The sequence below is a fragment of the Battus philenor genome, unplaced genomic scaffold (genome assembly GCF_028537555.1).
Source record: "Battus philenor isolate CCGP_79_NKW_IND1 unplaced genomic scaffold, ilBatPhil1.0.hap1 SCAF_11, whole genome shotgun sequence".
NCBI lineage: Eukaryota > Metazoa > Arthropoda > Insecta > Lepidoptera > Papilionidae > Battus > Battus philenor.
The window spans coordinates 13,212,897-13,230,835 of NW_027181673.1; the positions used below are offsets into that span (position 1 = coordinate 13,212,897).

At 31.3% G+C, this 17,939-nt stretch overlaps 2 protein-coding genes across 2 annotated transcripts; one reads left to right on the forward strand and one right to left on the reverse strand.

Annotated features, from left to right (window-relative positions):
* Positions 1 to 425: 425 nt before the first annotated feature.
* Positions 426 to 9,181, reverse strand: LOC137930548 (cytochrome b5). Its single transcript, XM_068773843.1, has 4 exons — positions 8,902 to 9,181; positions 8,258 to 8,346; positions 6,930 to 7,001; positions 426 to 882 (listed from the first exon to the last, which is right to left on the reverse strand). The coding sequence occupies exons 1-4, from the start codon at positions 9,007 to 9,009 to the stop codon at positions 804 to 806; spliced, it is 348 nt and encodes a 115-aa protein (XP_068629944.1). The 5' UTR covers positions 9,010 to 9,181; the 3' UTR covers positions 426 to 803.
* A 1,285-nt stretch (positions 9,182 to 10,466) lies between these two features.
* LOC137930132 (probable methyltransferase-like protein 25) lies at positions 10,467 to 17,704 on the forward strand. Its single transcript, XM_068773250.1, has 8 exons — positions 10,467 to 10,556; positions 11,209 to 11,430; positions 12,905 to 13,077; positions 13,332 to 13,520; positions 13,864 to 14,047; positions 14,968 to 15,171; positions 16,435 to 16,544; positions 17,278 to 17,704. The coding sequence occupies exons 2-8, from the start codon at positions 11,211 to 11,213 to the stop codon at positions 17,638 to 17,640; spliced, it is 1,443 nt and encodes a 480-aa protein (XP_068629351.1). The 5' UTR covers positions 10,467 to 10,556; positions 11,209 to 11,210; the 3' UTR covers positions 17,641 to 17,704.
* Positions 17,705 to 17,939: the final 235 nt, after the last annotated feature.

Below are 17,939 nucleotides of genomic sequence, written 5' to 3' on the forward strand. Positions count from 1 at the left end.
CAGATAAGAACCCGTTTTAAAACCTTATTACTTTAACCTCGATTTGATTCTAGATTTTAGCAAATTGGGCACATCTCTAATTCTATCTAAACATTATATTTCTGGTACACCAGCGTGAACTGTACTATTTAATCATTTGTATCGTTCCATATTATTGAGACACAAAATTCTAAAGAGAATTTATTACTGGCCAAGTATTTAAAATTGAAGAATGCCGTTTTACAGGTGGAACAATTTTTTTTTTTATGAAATTGGTCCTTTATAACATTTTTATTCTTAGCATACACAAATGATACAAAAATCCAAAGTTGAAAATAATGCAAATGAATCTAACAACCTCTTATTGACAGGTCGGTTGTTTACCATATCCACAGGATAGATAATAACTTTAGCAACACATCATCCATGACATACAAACAATAAAAAACACTGTCATATTTATTTTATTGTCACAACACTGAGTTAAATAAATAGATATAGAATATATATCAAAATCTGAATAACTGTAAATATTTAAATAATTACATTTGAATATATCACAAAAGGTACAGTCAGCGACATTAGTTTTAATCCAATTACGTAGCTTTTCACATAAATATGATGCCAACTGTACATAGACAAATTAAAAAAAAATATGTAAAAGATAACAAGAATATTTCAAGTGTGGTTGGTTTACTTTGAAATACCACATGCTTAAATGCCACTACTGTGTGAGGTACATGGACCGACTTAAACTAGTCTTAACTGGTTATAACCAGTTTTATCCGGTTCTAACATTTTACTTTTTCCCATTTAAGCTTCTTTTAACTTAAGTACTTCTTCAGAGCGACACCGATGAGTATTGCACCAGCTAATGCGACGATTGCCCATTTCAAATTGTTACTGAAACAAAAAAAAATACATTAGATTTTGTAATAATAATAATTCATATAAACCTATATATAATATAAAACCTTATGTAATCTAATATATAAAATTTCCACGTCACAATGTTAGTTACTGTACTCCTCCGAAACGGCTTGACCGATTTTTAACAAATTTTATATGCGTATTCAGTAGGTCTGAGAATCGGCTACTATCTATTTTCCATACCCCTAAGTGATAAGGGTTGTCCACCCTTAATTTTTTTTTAATTTTTTGTTTTTATTTTTTTATGATACATCAGATAAAAATACATACAACTCTAAATTTTCATCCCTCTACGAGCAACCCCCATTTTTTATTTGTTAATTAAAAACTTTAATTTTTTTGCAAAACAACGTTTGCGGGATTAGCTAGTATTAATATAAATTAGCCTAACATTATGATATGATTTAAATTTTGCAGTTTTAGCGGTCAAATTTTATGCGTTTTTTTTTTTATTTTAGAACTACCACCACTTAGTAATAATAGTAAATAATTTTGTATATTACTTTATATATGTTTCGTGATATACCATAATTGCCAAACGTGTTGGCGATCGCAGTGTACTATGTTACGCAGAGGACGCTACTGCCAATTCTCTGGAAACTTGTGAACAGTATAGATATTGCAAAATGTGAATTATACAACATTTTAATCCCAAAATCGAACCCACGACTTACGATCGCAATTCTCTTTACTCTCTATCACTGTGCTACCACTTCTTCATGTGTACGTTTAAATATATAATTTAAAATAAATTCTTAATTATGCTTATGACGTACACTAACAACTGTGATAGTTAAATAAAGAATATATCAACTTGGAACCTGAAAATACTATGGCTTTACAGGTTCCTAGACATATTTTCTTTGTAACTACTTTCATAATTTAGCTAATTCCGGTTGACCCTCTGTACATTTTTACAATATATTCAAAACTTAACAAAAAAAAAGAGAAATTATACTGACTACATTGATAAGTAACTTCTAGCCAATATTTTAGTTTTTAGGAATTGTGAAATTTGTTTTTTGTTACGCCAACGTAGATCATCGAGTCTCCTGCGGAATCTTGGTCCTCCTGTACCACTAGGTAAACTAAAGCCACACTATTCTATTGTATCAAGATTTGCAATCACCTTTGTACATTAAAGTACTTAGGGTCAAAAAAAAATATTTGTGGACATCACTGGATCCATGGCGGAAGCTTGAAGGATGATATAAAACGACACCAACACTGTGGTCGCACAAATCTTAATGTTAACAAAAAGGTATTGTTAGGGCGTTGTGAACAAAACACAAACAAAACTTGGTGTCATTTTGAATACACAAAAAAATAGTTTAGTTTAATTAGTTTTAGTTCAAGATTTAAAATCAAAATATTTTTTTATATGAATAGGCTATCACAAGCACTCTAGATTCGTCAAATAACTTAAAATGTCGACATTATTGTCCCTACAGGAAGCTACCACCGGCTCGGAAGGCAGTTCTGCTGAGGAGAGCAGGCGAGAAATACAACAGTTGCTATTTACAAACATAGTTTTAAAAAGAGTGCGCGACAGTAATTAGCTTTCCGTGTCATCAACAACATTTAATTCCATGAATTAACATCAGTATATTATTATTGGAAAGAATAATGTACTTTTTTCAGTGTTTGTTGTATATATCTCTAAAAATTTAAGTTATAAAATGGTTTAAGAAAAGACTGGAGTATTTTAGATTAGTAAACACTGTGACATGTAGAAACGCGAGAAAAAAATACGTAAATATCAATGTCTGTGGTATAAAGATTCAATAAAAAACAGCTATAACTAGATAAAAATGGAAAAATAACAACCTATTTTAGATACGTTGGATAAAGACAGGTGTAATGCATAAGAGGCAATTATCGCATAAGAACTAGAAGTTTCCAACGTTGATTTCCGGCGTTAAACGTGCTAAAGAATGTTATTGATATCTGAATTCGATTCTTGAAATTTGAAACACTGGTCACTTTTTGCGAAAGGAGACATTATGTAAAGACTTGTCGACCAGGTTGGACTATATAAAGTTATTGTCAAGGCGTATACATTATAATTCATATTTATTGATATATATGTATAATAATACACACGTCTTGACAACAACAACAATATATATATATACATAAACATATACATACACACATATATGTATATATATATATATATATATATATATATATATATATATATATGTTAATTTATTTATTTACAGTCAAATTAATTACGTTTTCTTCTACTAACTAATCTAAAATGTCTAATTAATATGGGCGCTGACTGTACTTTGTGTAATAATGAAGTTATTTCTATCGACCGACACAAATGGAACCTTGAATTCTATTACGAAATGTTGAAATTTGATACAGCAACTAAAATTATTTAACTCTAGCGAATAGCAATGTCGGTCTTGTCGTAATGGTAATGGAAACTATTTATATATGATTTTTCCGTTGTATATCTAAGAAAAACGTCTGATGTTACTACGCATTGGCGAAGTTACTAGATGCATAAGCAAATAAAAAAAAAATAAAAACCTGCGCGGCGGCGGTGGTCGTCTGTTAGGAGAAAAAAAAATAATATTACTCTACGTTTATCTTGGGATAAATTAAATAAATGCGTGTAAAAAAAAATCAATCACCTTTCGCATGGAAGTAGTCTCCTACAAAGAAGAAATAATGTTAGATAAAGATATAATACTAACTAATAATTTCCGATTTTTTTATATCACAAATCTACCAAAATTTACGGCCAGCTAGATCCAAAATGGAATCTACAAAAATTAAATTAATTAAACTTAAAAAGATTAAATTCGTTTATTCAACATTGGAACTTTTAACAGAACTCTTATTGATCGTAAACTTTTTTTAACGTATTATATTTTTGACTCTACTCTGCTTCGCAAGGTGTTATAATTGTGGAGAATAAGCAGAAAGGAACTCCAAAAACTTCGAGCGCATATCTTCATCAGGTTTTTTGTAGATCAACGTGACTTAACACATTCAATGCCATGTAGAGCATATACGACCTCCGCTGCACTTTCCGTTCAGAACATTTGCAGATGTCATTGAAAAACAAAGGATTCTTAAACAAATGAATTGTGAGGTCGGATATAGATAACTTCACATCGCGCATGCGCGTACGTAATGCATATTAAAATTTAAAATTTCACCGCTAATTATAGCTTCGCAGTATTAAAAGTGTGAAGCATGTCTTGAACGACTTTTTTAATTTTTTAAACTGAGTTGTACACGCCCCACGCGGCCTGAATAGAAAATCTTTTAAAATTGCCGTCGTACGGAAAGTGTTAATCAAACAAGAAATAATCACCCTCGTCATGTAATCTGATAGACGTTCACTTCTAGGCACAGGCCTACCTCAAATATCGCCAAGGTTACTGGCTCTGCGCTACCGCATCCAACTTCCTTCACCCTTAACTATATTATCGGTCTACCTAATAGGGGACTTACCTATGCCGCAAGAATGGTGCATTTTAAAAACCAAAAAAAGCCTTCCATATAACATAATAATATATATCATTACTGTTAACCTCTGCAATTGGCATCAACTATATTAGACTCAATGAACAACAGTAAATATTATATCTCTCTTTATACATAGATATTAACGAAGAACTCATTGGAAGAATAAACCATTTTTTTTTGAAATACAAAATGTTGGAATAGAAACATTGGACCTGACTTACTAATGATCAAGTAGCATTTGCAGATTTCACAGTTTACAGTGCTTTTACCCCAAGATCTTTAAGTTAGCGAAGTTGGAGAGCTTCCGCTATAGCATCTACCATACTACTTACTATTTCTGAGGATAGGGAGGACCCTCTGTGAAGTGACTAGACTCAAGGGTCCTAACGAAGGGACCTTATCTAGGGTTGTCACTTGTCGATAATATCCGTTTAGCATTTCGACTTAGACAGTAGCCAATGCATGTCAAATTAGTTTAGTTTGATTTCTTATATCTAGTTCACTATAACTGAATAACATTGCTACAATTTTAGTGATATATTGCACAACGATTACATCTCATAACATAATCTAAAATAGCTAAGAATTCTTTCTACATAACTGGAATGCTATTGGTGCTTTTAACCTTTCCCGGGGCACAATGATCCGCTGTATTCTCTTCTCATGCCTCGGCAGGCAAGGCGGCGATCTCTTAGGTGACAGTGATCGACTGTTATCAGAAATGTTATTTCAAATGACGGTTCATGAAACCCTACCGACAATCGCAAATTATATAACTGAATATACATTGAAATAGAGGGTGTCTAAAAAGAATCAATCCATTGTTGGTCTATGAATGCTGGACAAACCGAGGGCTTCCTCGTGTCTTCTTCCAACAGTATAATACCAGAATCATCAGCTCATACATACAAGTTTCAGATGTAATTTTTTCTATAAGAGATTCACCCTGTATAATCACATACGAATTTTTAAAATATAAACTAAGGTTTACTAAATTGTCTTTTTAATATATTTACAAATCAATTTTTATTGATGCATAGTTTATTAAAATACAGTATTATCTATGCATATTTAATACATTAGCATGCATAAACTTTCATTTGAAACTAATCATTTTAAACCTTTATGTTAAATATAATATAAGGATTTGTCTACAGATATCATCAACATCTTTATCATGACAGCAAATAGACGCCCACTGCAAAGCATAGGTTACGCCCAAAGGTGGACCATGATCTACTTGTCTTGCTCAGCACGGACCACCTATTGGGATGCCAACCCGCAAACATACTATATAGGAATCAAACATTTATTTGTGATTGTCATAATATAAGAGAAACTACTAAACGTGTCGAACTTTACAATGGAATATAATTGGGAAGAAATATACTACTAAATAATGAAATATCGTAATATGATTTATAATAAAATACTGTTCCGTCAGTAATAATTACACTACAATCCCGCCAGTAATAATCACACTACAGTCATGACTATAATTTTTTTACTGGAACAATCACAATTAATGTGTAGTCATACTTATATAGTCGTTTCAACACATAAACGCCCAAAGAAGTATATCTATGGGGTATAAATCGCCATGATTGGTAGGCAGATTGGCGATCGAAGTGTATTATGGTACGTAAAGGAAGCTTCTGTCCATCTTCTAGAAACTCCTTTGTAATTAATACACAAAATGTGAATTACATAACACGCGATCTATGTTTCATGGGTTAAAAAATTACGTGATTTTTTTTTGTCACTGTAAAAGGTTTAATTAACAATATATCAATTTATTTACGCTACTACTAACAATTACTATGCACAATCTAAATGCCGCCAAAGATAACCTTGATAAATCTCGTACTGTAAACGATAACAAAGTATACCACAGATAACAAAATGATTCGGCAATAAAATTAAAAGAAACCTTTTTGGTTTGGAACCGTCATACGTCCGCCATGTTTTATTTTCACTCCTCCCAGTCCTCGTATCGCTTATATAGCTTAAAAAGGTTAATGGATATATAGCTTATTAAATAACAGTGCTATAACGAAATAATATTTAGGAAAATTAGTTATATGTGTAAAGTATTTATGTATGGCTTTTTGTTAACAAATGAACTATGCCACTAACTATATTATTTATTATATATATATACATATATATATATATATATATATATATATATATATATATATATATATATATATATATATATATATATATATTAACCTTATACTTGTGAAGTCTTAGCCCAAAGGCTAATCTCTTCAAATAAAAATCTTAATTTTTGCCCTCAAGGGAACAAACACAGGATTATAGGTCAAACTATTAAAAAGATAGCTTTTCATAAAATTCATTCTTGGCTGACATCTACTCGGCGAAGGGAATGTTTTTAAGCAAATTCCAAATCTCCATGCCTTATGGTTGCAGACATATTGTGTAGAATAAATGGAAGATTTTGCCTTGAACCCTCATCTCTATTTGATAAACTTGGTTACTGATAACAATAGCATTTTACTCACCTTTTGCTACAAGCTGCCTTTTTCACTTCCTTTCCAGGTAAGGTGCCAATCTTGTACTTATTCAACAATTCTCTACAATATAAAAATAATATTAACGTAACATACTAGGTTCAGGAATTATCTATGAACAGACAGGCAGTAGGCAACCCACATAGCACGCAGAACAGAGGGCTATTGTCCCCAATTGCCTTCTGTTCAGTGCTTTTGAAAATCTATGAGGAAAACTAATGCCCAGTGGTGGACATAATGATGATGATAACTATGTTAGTAATGTTTATTAGATATTCATGAAAATAGTTTTTTGTTATAAAACTAGCTACTTGAATTTAAGCTCTCAAAAGTTATTGCCATGTCACAATTCAAAAACAAGATTTAATAAATATAATGTAATCTAGAGACTATTTATTACTATATTGTATCTTATAATAATTAATTATTACTTGCATAGACAAGATTCTTTTTTGTTTACCACAATACAATCAATAATGTAATTATATTTCCATTGTAATACTTTCTGGTACATAAGAATTAGTTTTTGGTTTAGTTAGAGCTCTAAAGTTTGACAACTAGGAAAAGGAGTTATGATTTATATTAATTTTGTATTTTAATCTGTGGTTTGTGTGTGGAAAGTGTTGTTTTTACTTATCTTCTTGCAACCCTAAGTATCCAATGAACAAAATAAAAAAATCCAACTATATCATGTCATTTTCCAGTTTTCAGCTTAGCATTTTTATTTATATATATTACAGATGATATCATATAAAAACCATTATAACAAATATATTAGATTTTATCAAGATTTGTGTAATTCTGTATATGTATAGTTCTTTTCGTTCGTTTGTTTCTGTATAGTATATTTCAAGAGCATGGTTAACTATGTTTTATATGATAAGAGGATTTCTTTTACCATTACATTAATGATTCAATCATAAGTCAAAAACATTGTTTTTTAAATTAAATATAGAATAAATTAACTGTCACTAATAGGTGCGATGTAATTAAGGAAAATAGTTACTGCTAGAATAAAAATGAATATCCATAATTAATTTTTTTTTTTTAGATTATAAAAAAAGTATAACTTTTTATATAAGCATAATGTTTTTTAAAGTATAATGTTCTATAATGAAATCTGTAATAGTTTTTATCTGTGTAATAATTACAATTGTTTTGAATACTAGCTGCCTTTTATAATTAGATTATATAGATATCAAAATAGGATAACTAAAACTCTAAAGACAATAATTGAGTAATCTGTTCAATTTACATACAACCTTTTAATAAATGGATTAATATACCTAAAATAACTTGTATATGGTTTTAATACTTGCCTAGCATCATTACTGTGTCCAACGTCTTCAAAAGCTTCAGTGGCATCTTTACCAGCCGCTTCCAGCAAGGTATCTTCGCCTCCTGGATGCTTAAATAAATAAATCTATTAATACTTGCCTCTAATGATTTCGCCGCAGGACTATGTCTCTTCTGAGAGAGGTTACCGATTGTTATTTATTATGCAACCCTAGTGTAGATTTATATACATCACATGTCTTATGGCAATAGAGAATGTACCAGTTTTATTTAAACATTTATGTGATGAGACTACTAAGAATCATACTTAAAATAATAAGTAGCAGCTCCTAAACATTCCAAAAATAATTTGCATGTCCTAATCATATAGTAATATTTATTACAACATAGTAATACTAATTAAATACCAGCAAAATTAAATCCAAATTAGTAATTTTAAAAAGCAAAAGTCGAAAAAAGTTTAATAAATTGACCTTTAGGTATTTTAAATGAAGTTTTAGTAAAATTGTACAGACACAACCTTGAGTAAAGAATTATATGATAAATTATTAATTAAATAGTGACTATAGTATGCCGGTCAGATCTTTTATAAAATATATATGATAAATGATTTCATTTTTGTTAAAAATTTCACTGAGAAAATATTGAAAAATATTTAATTCCTTACCTCTTCAAGAAAACTTGTTACATCGTATACATCGTTATGTATTACCATCCAAACACTTTTCTTATTGCGGTGTTTTTTCACTTCGTCGAGGGTGATTTCCTTAACCATTGTCAAAACCAATTTAACTAGACTATAAAATAAACGAAAATGACAAAAAACTGTATGTATATAATATATAATAACTGTAATAATTCTTAACAAATGTCACTGACTGACGACTGTCTGTAATCAATGTTCTAAAAACCTTAAATCGTCTATGAAACGTCAGTCAAATGCTGAACTACGATGACGTAATATGGTGACCATCCGTTCCTTAATATTTAACCATTACAAAGCATATTTTTATTTGATAACTTTGATCAACACAGATATATTTCCAAGGCCAATGAACATTGACGAAATCGTGAACATTTTCTTAGTTTTCGCTTCGTCATATAGTTTTTTGCTAAGATTTATACAAAATTTGTATTGGTGATCGTTTAAGCCAATAGTCCACATGAAATTTAATATAGATGTTTATGTATTGGTTTATAAATTCTTCCTATTCTAATTTAAATTGTGTTTAAGCTAGACTAAATTTATAATATACCAGGGTATATTCTAATTATAAGTTTACCAGTACAATTGAAAATAGGATTGTACCACTATAAAATAAATAGGTACATGTCACTTTATTTATACTTTTCGTAATCTCAAAATAAATTTACACTTTTTGTGAATCTCCCTAAAACTAAGCAATTATATCAGAGTGGCAATACATAAACATATGTTACTTGTCATAGTCATTGGACATTTATCAAGTATAATTTATTAGCTCTCAGTATGTGTGGCTGATGTAAAGTTAGATGTAAGAGGTATTAAAAATATTGTAAACATAAATGATACGATAAATGGCCGATAACGTCGATTTTAATGATGTACTAGAAGATATATTTTTAAGTGAAAATACGCAATGCAAAGAGAGTTATGATCAAGGTTTCAGAGCAGGTTCTGATGCGGGAAATCCGGAAGGTTATCACTTAGGATATCACAGAGGAGCTGAGATTGGTAGAGAGTTAGGTGAGTTTTAGTGGGAATATCCAATGGGCGCTATTTTGTAATTAAATGACTTGCTTAGCATTGAATCTTCGCTCATACCTTGAGAGCTGATGTCTTCATCATTATCATCTCAGCTTATATACACTCCCTGCAAGGCTTAGGCCTCCCCCAAAAATCGCAAACATAATCCGTCTTGTACCGCCTGTATCCAGCGATGTGCCTAAGCTACTGATGTAGTTCTTAAACAAAACCCTCTAACTGCACTAATACTTAGTAATAATGTAACATTAATCTTCCTATATGTTTATTATAATTTTTATATTTATAGTATTTTTATATAATATAGTATTGTCATTTATTTACTTTACAGGGTATTATTTAGGTATTGTTTCCAATAATTTAGAAAACAATAACAAATCTGAGGAAAAGTATTCTGATAAGACTGTTAAGCAACTTGAAAGAGTGAAGGAACTGATTAATGAATTCCCAAGGACCAACTCTGCGGATCATGACATACTGGCGTTACTTGAAACCATAAGAGCACAGTACAAGAAGGCTTGTGCTATGCTAAAAATTCCATCCAATAATCCATACACAACAGATATATCATTTTGAAGGTATCCTAATCAGAATTTGTTTACATATTTTCATATAGGCATAGGTATGTATTTTAAATATATATGTATGTATATATATATGTGTATATATATATACATTTATATATATACATACATGCTTACTTATATATACACATACCCATGACCTGCAACAGGCATCTACAGGTTGAAGCGACAATGACTGAGTCTACAAAATCTACATTATTTTGTACCACTACTTTTTTTAAGAGATTGGATAAAAAATAGGTCCAGTAAAGATATTCAACTAACTCAGCTGCAAATAAAACTCACCATAGAATCTATTGAAGGGTAAAAACTGTTATTCATTAATTTTAAATATAGCAACTTCTATATGGATTTTTTTATTTTAAAGTAGTCTTCTTTATGGTTGACATAAATTTGTGTGACAATATGGAATATTTGTTAATGTATCAATTAAATACTTATTTACATATGTATAAAATATGTCAGGCACTGCACCCATTGTGTGAATATCTACAATTTTGTTAGGAATTGAAATTTAATAAGCAGTCGATGTAATTATTACTAAACAAATATTGTATATATATAGAAGTAAACAATATATAGCTGTCATGGTAAACAATATAAAATTACTTTATGAGACTTAATTTATAAATATTTCTTTTTACAGCAATGGAAACCAGAATAAGCAGAATCCACCAACATTTAGACAGAATATTAAAATACTTGAATCCCCTAATGCCTTTAGCAAACTGTCACATGGTGGAATTTTTAACGGAGAACCACTGGGATCGCCTTTTACCTTATAACTTAAGAAATGTTTTAGATAAATGGGACCTTGATTATGGTATTGATAAATTTTGGACATATGCATCAGAGCGTAACAAGAATGGTATGTTTTATGAAAATTTACTGTATGTGTTCCAAACAAAAACAAATGTCTTAATTAATATAGAAGTTGAAGGTTAAAAGATATTGAAGGTGAAGATAAAAGTTTTGATGTTTTACACCTATTTCCAATCACCCTGTATTAAGTGAACTCTCTCAAATATGTTACAATAATTAATTTTTACATTGGAATTCAACAGGCCAATAACTTCCGCCAGTACAAAGTCTAGGAATAGATAGTAAACCACATGTCATTTTAACATGTAGTAATTCGAATTTCAAAAATGGTTTTTCTTTCTTTATTGTCATTGGTTTTTTGTATTGGGTTTATCATACAATAATGAACAGCTAATGAGTTATATATTAACACCTTAAAAGTTTTTACAAACAATCACACTGTATATGGTAATCAAGCTGGAAGGCTTTCTCTGAAGCTTCAGCTTGAAATGTCACATTTATTTCATAAGATTTGATTACTAAAAATATAGTAATGAATGTATCAGTTATATAAGCCAAAAATTCAATTTATATTGTGAATGGAGCCTATTATGTTATCATTCATTTTGAAGGTCTTTCTAATGAAATATCGGGACTGTGTCTGTGGTAGGTCAAATCATTTTTCTAAATTGTAGGCGAGTCTATATTTAAATTTAGAATCATTGTATTTATTATTATTGTTGCATTTGTGTTTGTGGCATGCAATCATTTGTTTATAATAATCAAAATAAGTGTTAATTTGTCAACAAATCCTTGCATTTTTAATAACCTCCTTTTTGTATTCTTTGTATACAGTAAACCGCAAAAAAGATAGCTGTTAAAAATATATATTTTTTAATGTCATATGAATACTCCCTATTATTTTTACCTCATTTTAACGTTATAGGTAAGGCACATAAGTATTAAAATTAAAAAATAAATATTATAATAAATGTTTCAAGTGAACTCTTTATGTATTAAAATATAGTGAAGAATAAATGTTTATTCTTTATATTGCATAAGAATGCATGTTTTATAAAATTCATACCATACTATGTTCACCAGACCGAGTTAATACCATGTAATGCACATCTATTCTTATTTGGTAGTAATGAGTTAAGAATGAGTTTAACCATGAGGCTAAAATATTAGTAATCATCTTTCGTTACCTAGGTTCTGACACGTTCGTTTGCTCTCATGTTTATAGTTTCTGTTTATTTAGAAATTTTGCGTGTTTTTTGACTGAAGTCAATTTATTTATTTATGTCGTCTATACCCTTCTCTTTCTAACAAAAGTGTGATTATTAGAGCCTCTATTAACTTTGTCCGACGAATACAGTATAGTATATATTATTCCTATCTTTTTATTACTTCTTTGTATATACATGTTATATTAATGGTGCAAATAAAATTTGTTAGAGCATGTATGTTCTGCATGATTGGATGTTTACAATAACTATTTTCCATCGTATCATGAAAAATGAATAAAAATTAATTTTCAGACAACTGTGAACTTGGAAAATGGATACATATGGCACGATCTCTTTATCTCACCGTTAATAATGATTACTGTCTGTCCACTGAGGAGTTGCAAAAGCACATTCACTGCTGGGGAGGGATAGTACCTCCTGAAATTAAAGTTAAAGAGTTTATGACCAGCAAGAAAAGCTATGAGGTAGGAGTGCTTTATGTCTACTGTTGTAGGGGCAACATTATGTCATCATTAGCGACGATGTAGTGAGCGTTTATCGACTGAAAAGAGAAACGACTATATCAAACTTTAATTATTTTTGTTGAAGATTTTACGGCATTTGACGTTGATTTATGGGACAAAATGTAAAATATGTTACAGGCATCTTCCTGGACTAATTTTTAAGAACTAGATATATTTCATTTGTTTTAAAATTATATGTTTAATTTCTTTTTCAGGTGCAAAGGATGTCTCGCTTAGTGGCAGCGCTTCATAACGCGTCAGGGTCCACGCATTGTTTAGAAGCAGGTGGAGGAAGAGGTCACTTGCTGGTGGCCCTCACACTCGGATATAACATACCGAGTCTCACATTAGATTGTGATGAGAAAGCTCTGAAAAATGCAACTGAAAGAGTGAAAATTATTCAGGTATTTGTTAATAAAGTTAACCAAGATGGCAATGGAGAGTGTTATATTTATATTTATTTATGTTTCGCTGCGAGATTGAAGAAGAAATTAGAATACCCGCAGAAGATCCAAAGTGATCAGTGAATCACAAATCACATTAGTGATGAATATTACGAATTTTCACACAACCTATGCGATGTTTTGTCAGTCGTTGTATTTCGTGCGACAGAGATAACTCTACGAAGCCGAAATTAGCCGATTTACTCTTTCCAAACGTCGATTTGCAATATTGACGCCGGGTACTGTAAATATCGTGTATGTCATAGTTCCTGAAACTTGCAGTCATTATTTTAATTATTTGCAGAAGCAATGGCGTGCGATAGCAAAGAAAATAACAAATGGCAATGAAGAATCCGTGAACAGCAACATAAACTGTAACATACATCGCTTTGCGACCGAATTTGTGACGAAGAACACGGATATGTCGGCGGTGATCAGAGACTCATTTCCAGAACATTCCGACGAAGACATCAGAGTTCTACTTACTGGTACGTTATTAATTTTTTTTACTTATTGACACCTAAGATATTCAAATTAATATTTAATCAAAGTTCGAATGTTGGCTTGGTATGGAAAGCACTTTTGTATTGATAGAGTAGCTTCATAAGAACGGGCGAGTGAGATAACTATACCTGCTTGTGTGAGTGAGACACTCTACATCTGTAGGTAAACTCCCGAAAGTATTTTATTAGACTATATATAAAGACTTTTATCTAATAGTAACTCATTGTAGCCGCCTCCATAATTTCTTATATGCCTTCTTTCCCCTATGACGCGGTATCGTTGATGTTCGCCTTTTCTGGAGGGCGTTGGTAGAGACCAGTTGCATCCACAAGTCTCTATGACCTGTTTTTCTGAGTGCTTCCGCCATTTGGACCGGCAAGCATAGCGTAAAGCGTACACTCATAAAGTGGACAGAGGCCATGTTAAGTGACTTGAAACTAGATCCTGGCTGCATCTACCTGGTCTTATTATAAAGTAAATTTAGGGGAAGGATTATCACCAGCAGTGGGAATCCTGCGGCTAAAATGATAGTGATGAAGATGATAAATATGCACATGTTTTAAAAGTAGGATATATTATGTATTAGGGGGACCGGAAAATAATGTCGTCGTAGTAAAAATAAGTTTGTGTTTTTAATCAACAATATATTCACCTTTGTTATCAACAACCTTTTGTCAGTTGTTAGTTTACAAATCAATGCCGGAGCTGTAACAAATCGGATTTTCTCTAAAATATGCCGACAGAAACGACATTACTTTCCGGTCCTTCTAATACATAAATTACGCATACACATATACTATAGAATATATAAGAGAAGAAGATAATTAAGTCAATTCTTCTTCGAGTCTCGAACTTTTTCTTGATTTTCTTATTCCTGTATGAGTAACACGTTACTTATTTCAAGGTCTCCACACATGTGGCAACCTGGGTCCTGATTCTCTCCGTATATTTACAACGCAGTCTTCAACCGCTGGATTGTTCAACGTTCCATGTTGTTACCATCTCCTGAGCGAGGAGTTGGATGTGGGATTCTTCGATGTATTTCAAAGGGACTACGGATGTGGGGCAGATTCTCCTTACGGTTTCCCCATGTCGGAATATTTAAGAGGTTTGTCTAAAAATATTGTATACAGCGCCATCTCGTGTTTATATAGGTAATCAATTTATACAAGTGTCTTTAAGAGCAAAACTTATCCCTTTATATTTAGCTAATAACGACTGCCTGCTGAATTTATTAAATGAAATTATTATTATTATTTTTTTTTTGGAATTAATTGGCACCTATGCGACTATATCTATTTATTTTCAATATTAACAAAATGGCATAAAATTTATATATACATAACAGATATCTTTACCGTATTTTATAGTGTGTCCATCCACAGAGTGACTCTGTGTTTGGCACTAATCGGTGTAACATAACTCCTGAAGATGCCCCGTGGAGGGGTGAAACACGTGTTGAGTGATTTGGCGGTGGCGGTTGTGTGATTCGCATTGTTTGCCGCATACGTATTTATCAGCGGGCTGCCGGGTCGTGCACTTTATTTCACGACTACCACTGCATGTGCGGAAGTGGCTAGATATTGGTTCTTTTCTTACTTACGATGACAATTTTTGCGCTGCCCGCACCCAACGAATTACCTAGACCTCAACTATGTCGTCGGTCTACCTAGTGGGCCAACCCACGCCACGTCTACTGGCTCTTGGTCGCCTCTCGAGAACCTTTCGGCCCCTCAGCAACCCTAAGGGGGTTTGCATGAGTGATATGCCTCGCCCACTGCCACGTCATAAGAGCAATTCTTCGAGCTACGTCGGTGATTGTTCTTTTCCGGATTTTCACACCATTTGTGGGCAGTTGCAACTTTACATTATTCTCCTCGCTAAATGAGAAAATACAGATACTTCGATCGAAAGGCTTTTTATTTTTAACAAATCCGGAAGAAAATTAATTTATCAGCGAGGACCAAAATAAAGACTAAACTTACTTTGTTGTTTATTTTTAAAAACGTAAAGCACAATTTTAAATCTTTTAAAAAGGAGACATACGACTAAGTCATAAAAAAGAGACATTTTTTTTTAAAATCAGACAATTTTTTTAGTATTATATTACTTTATAAAAATTTGGTAATAGCAAAAAATGCATTATTCGTCCAATAGCTACACATAATGTATACGTGTTTAACCTATTTTTAAATTTGTAATACACTTCTGTTCAAAACAGCTCCCTCTTAATCTGATATTATGTGTCTGTTATAATATATATATTTTTTTTAATAAACATTAATGATAATATTGTCAGTGTCATAAGTGCGCATGCGTATCTGTATGTATGTATAAATAATTTTGAAGTGATGGAACAATGTGTTGCCAGGTTACAACCTAGGGCGAAACGCACGGATGCTTGCCGCACAGTCCATAGACAGAGTTGTACATCAGAGACAACTTCCGTCGAAAAGTTTTTTGTACAGAGCTTTGTTTCAGGTAAAAATTTATTATTAATAACTATAAACATAAAATAATTTTTCAATGTGGCAACATTACTTCATAATTTAAAAAAAAACCTAATCTAATCAGGAATAATGTTGGATTATTTATAATGATCACTTATGTACATGAGATAAATGACTGAAAGAAACATTTTTTTTTTTTTAAAAGAATCAAATTGAGCTCCATATAATGGCATATTTATATTTTAAATACTTGTCTATAAGAGTTTAAAGACGCCTTTATCTGGAAAAGCACAATAAATTTAGTCAGGTTTCATTTTGTGGTCACTTTGATAAATATTGAAAACATTCATTTTGTAATTCATTTCCAAGGTTTATTCTTACTTAAAAATACTGTAGAATGTTATGGTTTTTTGTTTATTGCTACACTAGTGATTAAAAAATGTAAACAAAATTACCACAAGAAAACAAATTAAGAATGTTCAATGAAACAGACAAAATGTTGCCATCTTTGTCTGTCTTTTATACATGTACTCACATTGATCAACATACATGTTTCCCTTTAACTTAAATCCTGGTATGTTTTTTAAGGCTTCACTTCAAAACTACATAGCTTTAATTCTTTTGTTGATTTATTTTCATTTTTTTGCAATTAATAACTAATAGAAATTTATCGGTACAAAAAATCTTTTTAAATACTGATACGAACATCCCTACTTTATAAACATATGTCTTTTTTTAATATATGATTTTTTTTAATATTAAAGGTAATTGTGAAGAAACATTTGCCTGAATGCAACTTATCTAATGCGAAACTGAAGAAAATCGCATTAAATTGTGATAATTTTAAACAGTACTTCAAAATGGCTGACCATATTCTTTCACTGGGACTCTATGGAACGATATCTGACAATATTTTGACAGATGTGTCAAACGATTTAAAATGTCAATGGAAACAAATAGTGATGTTCTATTTGCTAAGGCTGTGCTTAGCGCAGGTCATCGAATGCCTATTGTTGTTAGATAGATTATTATATTTATTGGAAAATGGTTTTGGGAAAGCTTATTTAGTTAAACTGTTTGATCCGGTGCTATCGCCGAGGTGTCATAGTATTGTGGCAATAAGATAGCATTCGGCTGTTGTGATGAATAAATATTTTTGTATTTATATAATTAAATGTGGTTTTCATTTTAGATGTTTTTATTCATATATATCATAACATAGAATTCGAATACTGTCAATGCGCATAAGAATGTCCTCTTATAAGATGGATAGACGACCTACTTACTACTAGCGCCATCTATTAGCACCGCCCAAATGTTTAGCGTTCGGATTTCATGCCTTTTATGCAGGATGATCGGTTAATTGGAGTGAATGTATAGGTCATTTGTTAGCAGAAAGCTTTTAAATCTATTCTAATCATTGTAT

Excerpts from the sequence above, each read along its gene's own strand:
- LOC137930548 (XM_068773843.1), bottom strand. The coding sequence starts at position 9,009 with ATGGTTAAGGAAATCACCCTCGACGAAGTGAAAAAACACCGCAATAAG. Across the intron at positions 8,347-8,901 it reads TAACAAGTTTTCTTGAAGAG|CATCCAGGAGGCGAAGATAC; the intron begins GTAAGGAATTAA and ends TATTTATTTAAG. Across the intron at positions 7,002-8,257 it reads GGACACAGTAATGATGCTAG|AGAATTGTTGAATAAGTACA; the intron begins GCAAGTATTAAA and ends TTTATATTGTAG.
- LOC137930132 (XM_068773250.1), top strand. The coding sequence starts at position 11,211 with ATGGAAACCAGAATAAGCAGAATCCACCAACATTTAGACAGAATATTA. Across the intron at positions 13,078-13,331 it reads CCAGCAAGAAAAGCTATGAG|GTGCAAAGGATGTCTCGCTT; the intron begins GTAGGAGTGCTT and ends TTTCTTTTTCAG. Across the intron at positions 14,048-14,967 it reads CATCAGAGTTCTACTTACTG|GTCTCCACACATGTGGCAAC; the intron begins GTACGTTATTAA and ends ACTTATTTCAAG.